The following is a 10,162-nucleotide window of genomic DNA, read 5'->3' on the forward strand; positions in this document are numbered from 1 at the left end:
AGCACGCCAAGTTCATGTCTGAGCGCGGCATCCTTGTGAAGGGCGTGTACGAAGTATGGGGTCACTCAGCTAATCCTGGTGACTACAACGAGCTTGTAGCATCGGTAGAAAAGTTTGAAGGCCCACAGAAATTGCAAATTCTTCAGGATGCTAATATTTCGTGGCGCATCAACGTGGCTGTCTTTGGTAAGAAATTAAGCATGGAAGAGCAGCACACACGTCGCGAACGATTTCGAAAGGTTCTTCCGTTTGCAGGTCCTGTGCAAATGAAGAACCCAAACGAGACCTTTCTTGTACTAGAAGAGCTGGGTCTGGACCAGGACCTGCATCCGGACATGAAACCCAAACAGATATTTCTTCTGCGGGAACTTGCTGGTAGCGAGAAAAACCGAGGACGAGGCGGCGCAAGAGATCTAGTGGACCTTCAGACGTTGAAGCGTAGAGCGTACATTGGTCCCACGTCGATGGAGTCAGAAATGGCGTTATTAATGAGCAACATGGCACTGGTTCAGCCTGGAGACGTAGTTATAGACCCTTTTGTTGGAACTGGCAGTGTCTTGATTCCGTGTGGAACACAAGGTGCTATGTGCTACGGTACAGACATTGACATTCGAGTACTGCTTGGTACTGGTGTTGGGGTCATGGGCGCTGGCGTTGCATTAATCGAAAAAGAAGTCGATATCAGACAGCGCATCAACGTGTGTACCAATTTCAAGCAATATAGACTCCCACTTCCAGAGCTTATACGCGCTGACAACTCCATGTCTCCTCTTGTGACACGTTGCAAAGATTTTTTTGACGCAATCGTTTGTGATCCGCCGTATGGCATTCGTGCTGGGGCTCGTAAGAGTGGTCGGAAACACCCAAGCAGAAATGATATGAAGATGACGATCAAGCAAGAAAATTATATTGCTCCCACTCAACCATACGCTGCTGAAGATGTGATGAAAGACCTTCTCGAGTTTGCGGCTCAAACGTTGCGTGAAGGTGGGCGACTCGTGTATCTGTTGCCGACCACATACAAGTACAAGGACTCGGATCTTCCTCGACATCCTCATCTTGAGGTAATTGCAAACTCGGAGCAGAAACTTACAAAAAAGTACGCTAGGCGTCTCATCACGATGGTGAAGCGTACGTCGAGTGTAGGAAGGGTTAGAATGAGTAAGTGTGTAATTCAGAGCAATCCGGGCAATCTCAGTTTTGCAAATCTACGAGAGAAAATTCGGAAACGCAAGTCAGAAGATTGAAGGAATAGAATAGCATAAAACATAATCGAGTGAAGTTCAAAACGAGAAAGGTAAACCATTTTCGTTGCTAGCAAAGTACAATAAGCAACGAATGGCAATGTCGCTGTCGTTTATCTTGTGTCAATCTGAGGAAGAGGTGACTTCTTGCAGTGGTTTGCACTCGATAAAGAATGAGGAAACGTCCAGTGCCGTGTTCAAGGCAAATAAAATTTGTGATTCAAGAAATACAGCCAGAAAATCGAGTACTGAGGCCCAAAAACACAATGAAGACAGCGATGATGGCAGTATTTTAATCATTTCGCACGATAGGTGCGGATAATTTTATAAACGCGCAAGCCATTTACTTCATTTACGTTATATGTTATCTACAACAGGACGCAACACGTTCGTAAATTGCAAAATATTCGCCAGCGTCGCTACCGCGATCGAAAGAAATTAAACATGTCAGTGCTGCAAGCCAACGCTGACCAACTACATCAAGAAAACGGAGCACTGGAATTGGCAATTATAAAATTTCTTAATTCTTGAGCAATTGATAAGCATTTTGAGCTTTTGCATTCCACAAAAGTATTAGCTCGTACATCAGCTGAGTATAATAATCAGATTATCTTAAAGCAAATCCTTCTTTTTGATACGAAATTCTCGAGAAACAGATAGACTGAGAAGACCGAAGAAACATTTTGATGGGACTGGTAATACTCATATAAAATACCAGAAATTCATATTGCTATATTTCGAAATTGTAAGTATCGGTGGATAGCTTACAATTAATTGGTCGAGCTTACGCCATACAAGATCCGTTAGAAAGATATTTCATCGACACTGCTAAAATCGCCTGTTTTGTCATAGGGCTACAAAAGGGCAGAATTCGACATTTAATGGTAATGACTTGTCATGTATCTGGTCCTTGCATCAGTATATTTAAAGCTAAAACTTCGAAACATATAATACTTAGTCTTTTGGCACATCCTCACTACATGTCAAAATCAACACTTCCAATATAAGATTCACAAGAGGATCAGCTTTCAACTTCAATTGCCTTCCATGAACTATACCTCCTGCCAAGACAAATTATGTGACTTCATGTGTATCGAACTGGATGCCAAAATAACTTCTCACTTTTGTTTGATGACACATTGTTCTTTCGAAGCATTATAAATATCTGATGCTTTGATGAGGCATTTTCAATCCAAGTGTTGTCATGTAATGAATATGTACAAGTAATTCGAAAATAGCCAGCAGTAGGCCTTTTGTCTGAACCCATATAAACATCTGTTGGGTCTGTGAGATACCGTACTGCCACGCGTTAAGACCAGCACAGAATAAGTCAAATCATCTCTGCCATAGCCCTAACTGGAGCTGGCCCAGTATTTGCTGGAGCAATGTATTGACTCTGTGTGTGTTAGTATTGATGACCTAGGTGTAGAGCCTGGATCCCGAACGCTAATATTTTAGGTACAGATACTAAAAATAAAACTTTCACCTAAGCAGACGACCCATTGTGACCTCATAAGCACAAATGATTCGCCAATTTAAAATTCAGCCAATCATATACGTTGACTCATTTTTGTTGTTGTCGCGCCGTCTTTTGGCGTAATGGCTGGGGCAGGCAAAGATAATTGCCAGAGCTTGCAAGCAAAGCACCAACCCTCGAACTACATGATGACGTTGTCCCGAAAAGCGGGTACTGCGGTGCCAACGCGTTCAGAGACGTCAGGACGCCAACATATTACTGCTACTAATACCTTTGAGACCTCAATTCCGGTCACTACCACCATCGCCACGAAGGACGTGATAAAAGGATCTGAATCGTTTGACATGCGCAGCCAAACTTGTGTCGAGTTTCTGCATATAATGAAAGAATTCTCTGAGAGTTCGTGCGATGCTAGTGAGACTGTGCAACGTGTGGATTCGCTTGTAAGTCAAGACGAACAGCTGCTTCGATTGTTTCCACTGTCACGTACGAAGGAGGATAACGACGCTATGCGAAGATCACAACGAGCATGGGAAGACAACGATAGTGAGGCATTTGCGAGAATAGAAACGAGAGATGAAGACAAGGAATTGGAAACTCAAGACGATCTTCAGCGTTGGATGGATCTCGACCTTGGCGACCTTGATCACCACATGGACGTATTTGATTTTCAGCATGCGCAGCCATTGATACATAGCAGCATTGTGATATCAGAGGTCAACAATAGTGCGTGTCCAGCTACGTCTATTTCTATGCAGTCTATGAAACGTAGTACGAACAGTAACAAGCTACAAAAATCTACTGAAGCAGCAAATAGTACGTCAGCATACCCGCGAGAAAAGAAAGCAGTAAGCGTATCACAAAGGCCGCCTCTGGATATGTCCAATTCAAAGTCACTGCTAAATGCCAGGTCTGATACATCAGCACTCATAAATCACGACAATGATTCGGGCTTTGCACCTGATAGGGTAGCTCATCCGCCGCTGAAACGTGCCAAACTTCAGAGACCATCGAGTACACCAGCACTGCGTGTCTCTGTATCGTCCGACACAGAAAACAAAGCTGATACAGATGACGAGAGCAAGGTGGATGAGGATGAAAATGGTAATGTCTGGGGGATGGAAAATGATGGTTACGAGCACGATTTGCTCTCGTCTATTGACCACAGTGTCCTGTGCGATCGCGAAAATCGTTTTCTTCAATGGGACTTAGAAGTGGCTCATCAGCAAGAACAGCAAAGATCGCAGACAAACGCGTCTGACCCAAGTGTGAATGGCATGACTATTGCTACAAGTGCTGGTCTTACGGGTCTCACAATGATCGAAACTCACCGTCCTCTGCAACAATCCAGTCAAAAGGTCATGGCTTCTAGTCCTATGAGTAGTAAAAGCCCGTCAAACGTTGAAATTGTCGAAGACTGGAACAGTTTAGACTTTGGTACGTTCCAGAATCGCACTGTGAGCCACATTTTGAGCACCTGTCTGCATAAACGAAAATTGCATCATCCTTACAAGAATCAAGTACAACTAGTAAACTTTCGCGTGCCAAGCAATGGCGATGTGCCTGCAGGACGTGTCGCTGGGTCGCATCCGCACCAACTTGGTGGGTCTTTGGCAACGAGTCTTGCTTTTGGTGGTCAACAAAATAGTGGGGATGGCCTGGATGGATCAACGCTCAATGGCTTTGTGCCTTTGTTAGCATCTGGCCGCGAAAATGTTTTAACGGCAAAGTCACCGGGTAAGGGGGAGAAAAAGACGCCGAAGAAACGTGAAGAACGCAAACGACTCATGACACTTAAGATGCAGGAAACATTTGCTGACTTGGAAGGGACATTTACTGAACAAGATCTGGATGTCAAAGGTATTGTAGGCCCTGGCGCTTCACTGTCTAAGATGGCGCTTTCAAAGCTCGAGAATTTACCATTGCCAGACCTGACAAACCTTCCGCAAGACCTTCGCGAGCTTAAATGTAAAATTGAAGCCACTGAGCACAAGGTGGAAGGCACAAAACATCGTCACCGTAAAGGGGGGCCGTGCCCGCGTTGTCAAGTGCAGAATCAGTTGCGTGCAGCAAAGCGTGCATACCACAAACGTGCTGTAGCGCACAAGAAATTACCACATGTCGTGGTTAACGCTGTCAATGATGAGGCTCAAGAGGCTGCAAACGCACAGGCGGCTGCAGCTGCGACACTAGAACTAGCGGGCAGTGTCACAGCAGCTATGAAGGCTGCCAGTGTTGGAGCGAGAAAAGGAAGTGCAACTTTATTGACAAACGCAGCATCAAATCACGCTGTATTGGCTGGGATGCTAACACAAGTTCAACGATCTGCCGCATCCTCCGTGTCATCACCATCGGGTTCATTGTGTTCGACCTCTTCTGTAGCAACTACTGTTACTGTTGGATCTACTAGTGGCTCCTCGTCATCATCGTCTTGTGGTAGCGTATCACCGCCACCATTAAAATCTGCTCAGTCTATTCAGTCACGTTTTCGAATTCCATATAGCCAAAATTCGTCGACTACGTTTACATCGCCGTCATCTGCAACAAATTCGCCAAAATCGGCGACCAATTCGTCATCTCCCGATTCTCACGTGCAGCACGTTACGGTCACATCTGGATAAAATGGCAATAAGCTTAAGCAGTTGATAGGTGCAGCAACGCACAGTCACGGCGTATTTATCAGTGTATCAGAGCTTTCATCATACGCGACGCGTGACTTGCATTGCTCGGATGTGAAGTTAGGTAGTTTTGTACAGGAGACGAAATTGGAAGAACCACAACAAAGTTAAAAAAATTTAGAGTCGGAGTCGAAAACTACAAAAAAATATAGAGATTACTGTCGCGCTTAAAAATTACGCTATAATGGTAAAATTTATGTTTACAAAATCGTCTATTTAGCCTTGTGACTTGCTAAGAATGTTAGCATCGAGTAGTGCTAGACGCGCACAACGACGTTGCAACTTTTGCTCTGTCCACTGCATGCAGTTTGTCTTGATATCACGCTCCATTTTTTTGTAGTCGTTGCCGTGCTTATCAATGAGTTTGCGCAAATATTTCGCTTCTTCTTCGGATACATAATTCGCTACACGCTTGGGATTGCGTTCGTTGCCTAAAAAGTCGCTGTCAGGCACATCAAAGAGCTGTTCCTTGTCTGTGGCTTCTAGTGTTCCATCCGCATTCTCGATACTTGCACGCAAAACGGCATGCGCATTCGGATTAGCTTGTAGACCCAAATTGACATAGTTTTGGCGCGTAGTGAGATTATGATTCCAAATTTTCTGCACCTCGGGATCACGCACAAATTTGGTTTTGTATTTGCGTACTGGCTTTTGTTTGCGACGCTGAGGAACCTTGCCACGTTTCTTGATCTTCACACCCAGTCGAACCATCGTTTACGAATTCACTACCAGCCAATATGGCATTAAGAATTCATGTTTTTTAGGTACATATTAAATCCAATCACAAGCGAGAGATTATATCGAATAGTTCGATTGGCTGAATCATTACAATTCGCCATGACGCTTGCTTTCCCATCAATCACTGCACCAGCAGTGACTCGTAAAGTTGGAGTTTCAAGTGCTGACAGCAACAGGCCAGCACCTTGCAGTCTAATGAGTGATGAGAATAGCGATCCAAATTTGAGTCAGCGAGTACAGGCAGCAATTGATCGTCTACTTGGCGTGAGCTCCGCATTTAAAGACTTGCAGCCAGGAAAGGATATTCAGGTTTCTACGCGTGAAGAAACAATTGCAATGATGCAACATTACTTAAAACGTCTGAATTTAGGGGATATCGTAGACGATAGCTCTCCTAGAGCACTTTCAGTTGTCCACGTAGCGGGGACTAAAGGCAAAGGATCTACTTGCGCTATGGTGGAACGAATCTTACGCCAAGCTGGTTACAAAACTGGACTCTTTACGTCTCCTCATCTCATCTCACCTTGTGAGCGCTTTCGTATTAATGGTAAACCAATTACAGATAAGGTCTTTTTAAAGCACTTTTATGCCGTTTGGGATGGTCTTGAAAAAACGCAAGACCAGAGTGGATCGTACCCACCAATGGCCTGGTTTTTTCGTTTTCTCACGCTTATGGCACTGCATCTTTTTACTCATGAAAAAGTTGATGTTGTTGTACTAGAAGTTGGCCTTGGAGGACGTTTAGATGCGACGAACGTGTTTCGCAGACCTGTAGTGTGTGGAATATCAGTACTTGATCTGGACCACACGCGCGTGCTGGGTGGATCCATTGACCAAATTGCTTATTCCAAAGCTGGCATATTCAAGCCTGGTGTTCCGGCCTTCACAACAGCACAGGAGCCACTTGCGATGAAAGTGTTGGAAAAATGTGCTGCGAAAACTGCCACACCATTGACTTGTGTTCCAACACTCGATGAATTCGGACCTGATGGAGTGAATTGTCAACTTGGTCTGCACGGTGAGTATCAGCGCACGAACGCAGGTCTTGCCGTGGCATTAGCGTCTACATGGCTGCGCTACAAACGTAATCAGGCCACATTTGCCCAGCTAGAAGTGGCCAGCGCACTTGAAGCAGTGGTGAAGGAAGGACTGAAGCAGGCATTCTGGCCAGGCCGAGCACAGCTGTGGGATGATAAAATACACAAGATGTGCTTTTACATTGATGGTGCGCACACAAAGCGCAGTATTGAGTGCTGTGCAAACTGGTATCGCAAAACAGCAATCGAGACATCAATGTCGCGGAAGCGTGTGCTTATTTTTACAATTCATCACGAACGAAATGTGGCACAGCTTTTTGAATCGCTATTAACCTTGCACTTTGACTACGTCTACTTTTGCCCAACCAGCTCAGCACGCCCTAGTCTTGCAAAAGTCCATACTTTTTCAGAGGCTCTAATAATCGGTGGTTTCCAGCATGTGATTGATAATTATTCGTCGGAAGAATTAGTAATGCTTGATGACGTTGAAAGCGAGCGTCATCCGTGGCAAACGACGCTCTCACGTATCTGGTCTGCCTTATTGAAATTTCATACGATGGGAGGTCAAAGTAAATGTGTTGCGATTAAAGATTCGGTCATGGACTGCATACATGAGCTTCGAGCGCTCTCTCAGGAAGGTGCGACTTTTTTTACTGAGGGTAGAATAGCAACAGACGAGGGATGGGAGAAGTGGAGTGTTCTTGTGACAGGCTCTTTATATCTTTGTGGTGAGACACTGGATTTTCTGGGCTGGCAGGAGTAAGAGCTTGGCTTTGGATAAGGAAACGGAAGAACTCCATGAAACTTTCGGTGTCGTGTGCACTCAAAGCCTTCGTGCAGTCAACCTGTGAACCACGACAGACAGTTTAAAAAAAATAGTGAGATTAACTTCAAAATCAGTCTTGAAGAAGTGCATTGCATCGTGCAAAAGTCTGATAACTGCAAACATATTTCTATATTAATTTTGTGCTAAATTGTAAAGATCAATCGCAATTTGTGTGGCACACACACACCATGTCTATAGATTATCTGTACATTTCCAAACTGCCACCACTCCAATTCCTAACAATACCAGGACTCTATTTCACGTCATATATTCCAATGCTAGCGTATGACCTTGGAGCGCTGCAGCTGAAAAAGCAACTACGGTTGATGTTGCTATGGATTTTGACATCAGCCGCCTTGATCTCCGGCTCTCTGGAAGCCGTTTTGGTAAGTGGGGTGTGTGTTGGATGCGAGGGATGGCAAATAGCTGCATTTCTTATTCTTCGGTATGACTACAGAACCACGTTCTGTTTGACGGTTGACATAAACGTGTGCATGGTCGGGATGACATGAAATGGAGAAAGGAGAAACTCTTGTCTTACTTCGATACTTGCATGTAATTTCCTTGTATCCATGCGTACACCTGCATCGCAAATCAGCCTTCCCCACCCCACAGTGATCTCCTTCCTTCTTGATTGTAGACAACCAGCATGCTTTACTATTGACATTCATCTCGGTGCACTTCACATATCACCTAAATCATGGTTCTCTTGGTCTGCAAAATCATGTACTTTGATGTTGGCTATTAAGACAAATAATGGACTGGCTTCACTAATTGCAATCCTAAAAAATGGGTGCATTTATCCCCCACATATCAAACCCTTCTGAGCAATTTCAACCTTCGGATACTCCGATATCCAGCACATTAATTCTGACTACTTACCAGAGGGGATCAATGGATCATAGAAACGTCTATGGGAAGAAGAAGCCGAAGTTGCAGGATTCATCAATAATATTTATCAAAGTGATAGGGCAGTGTGCAAGAGGGGCGTATTGGTTTGTGCTGCAACAACATGGATGATCCACACAGGGTACCATCCACACCTAGCTATGTGTGGTACACACCCGGGGTATGATTCACACGGGGGAATTATCACACATTTTGGAAATAATCCACACGGGGGTACCCATCCACACAAAAACATATATATAATGAAAACAAACGCTACCAGTCTCCCTCTTGCGGCGGATTCAGCAACAACAAAATATGCTATCGCCGCCAGGCCATTGGATTTTCTTGGGACCATATGTTCTCGAAGTTTGGACTACCCCTACAATAGTACTTATGTTGTGAGTTCCAAGCATGCCGTGGCATCTGATTCAGCATAGCGGACTCGTTGGTTGAGATTTGCCAGGTCAACACGAGCAGTCCGCGAGTCTTTAAATAAGTTATGATTATCACAAGGTGGTGAAGAGCAACGAATCTTCTAAAGCACTAGACAGAAAGCTACTTTTGCTGCCGATGAAATGGAGATATGTACGCTGACCAGATATCCTTTCCAATTTCATGTATCATGGTGTACGTATTCATCCCTCGAAATTTGAGCGAGGCGCTAATGTAGAAAGCTGAGTACCAGGATCAAGTAATCGATACTCGAAGAAGAGACGTCTCTGTGATACACGGCTAGTCTCACGCTATGTAGTACGTTTTTAAACTTAAAGATAGTAGAATAGATAAATCAATATTAAGATAGGCTCAATTTTTAGATATATATAAAACGCTTCAAGTTAAAACTTGTGAGTGAAGAAGCTTTACATTCCATGTCATTTAAACTAAATCAAGTGCACCCGAAGATTTTAATGCGCGAGGTGCACGACGACTTAGTTGCATGTGCTATCACCTTTCGCCTTTTTTACGACCGATTCTGATATAGACTGTATTCTTTTGTGAGAAAATGGAATCTAAAACATTCACCGTTAACTTAAATGTCTTCGAAACAACAAAACACTGTCAACAAGCTCGTGCCTAAATTGGAATCGAGAGAAAAGGAAATTGGCGGTAAAAGGACCAAACGCAGGTGCCGAGCGCCTACGGAATTTGGACACTAAAATGGCCATGGATTGTCACGTAGCGCAGGCGAGGAAACGTTGGCGGAGGAAGGCGGAGTCGTTGGCGCAAGGTGAGCGCTGGCGGAGGCTGTTGGAGAGGAGGTCCTGCTGACT

The 10,162-nt window shown here is 44.4% G+C and overlaps 5 protein-coding genes across 5 annotated transcripts; 3 read left to right on the forward strand and 2 right to left on the reverse strand.

Moving 5' to 3' along the window:
* Positions 1-14: 14 nt before the first annotated feature.
* Positions 15-1,775, forward strand: PHALS_01526 (trna (guanine-n2)-methyltransferase homolog; the record flags this gene model as incomplete). The annotated part of the gene is made up of 3 exons (XM_024715933.1): positions 15-1,131; positions 1,298-1,556; positions 1,622-1,775. 3 exons carry the CDS (start codon positions 15-17, stop codon positions 1,773-1,775), a joined length of 1,530 nt encoding a protein of 509 aa, XP_024581582.1.
* A 377-nt stretch (positions 1,776-2,152) lies between these two features.
* PHALS_14792 (uncharacterized protein) lies at positions 2,153-2,691 on the reverse strand. Its single transcript, XM_036407071.1, has one exon. The coding sequence runs from the start codon at positions 2,509-2,511 to the stop codon at positions 2,329-2,331; it is 183 nt and encodes a 60-aa protein (XP_036263332.1). The 5' UTR covers positions 2,512-2,691; the 3' UTR covers positions 2,153-2,328.
* A 215-nt stretch (positions 2,692-2,906) lies between these two features.
* Positions 2,907-5,342, forward strand: PHALS_01527 (uncharacterized protein; the record flags this gene model as incomplete). The annotated part of the gene is made up of 1 exon (XM_024715936.1): positions 2,907-5,342. The coding sequence occupies one exon, from the start codon at positions 2,907-2,909 to the stop codon at positions 5,340-5,342; it is 2,436 nt and encodes an 811-aa protein (XP_024581584.1).
* Positions 5,343-5,615: 273 nt separating this feature from the next.
* On the reverse strand, positions 5,616-6,110 carry PHALS_01528 (Uncharacterized conserved protein; the record flags this gene model as incomplete). Its single annotated transcript, XM_024715937.1, has 1 exon — positions 5,616-6,110. The coding sequence occupies one exon, from the start codon at positions 6,108-6,110 to the stop codon at positions 5,616-5,618; it is 495 nt and encodes a 164-aa protein (XP_024581585.1).
* A 126-nt stretch (positions 6,111-6,236) lies between these two features.
* PHALS_01529 (folylpolyglutamate mitochondrial-like) lies at positions 6,237-7,937 on the forward strand (the record flags this gene model as incomplete). Its single annotated transcript, XM_024715938.1, has 1 exon — positions 6,237-7,937. One exon carries the CDS (start codon positions 6,237-6,239, stop codon positions 7,935-7,937), a length of 1,701 nt encoding a protein of 566 aa, XP_024581586.1.
* Positions 7,938-10,162: the final 2,225 nt, after the last annotated feature.

The sequence above is a fragment of the Plasmopara halstedii genome, assembly GCF_900000015.1.
Source record: "Plasmopara halstedii genome assembly, contig: Scaffold_1561, whole genome shotgun sequence".
NCBI lineage: Eukaryota > Oomycota > Peronosporomycetes > Peronosporales > Peronosporaceae > Plasmopara > Plasmopara halstedii.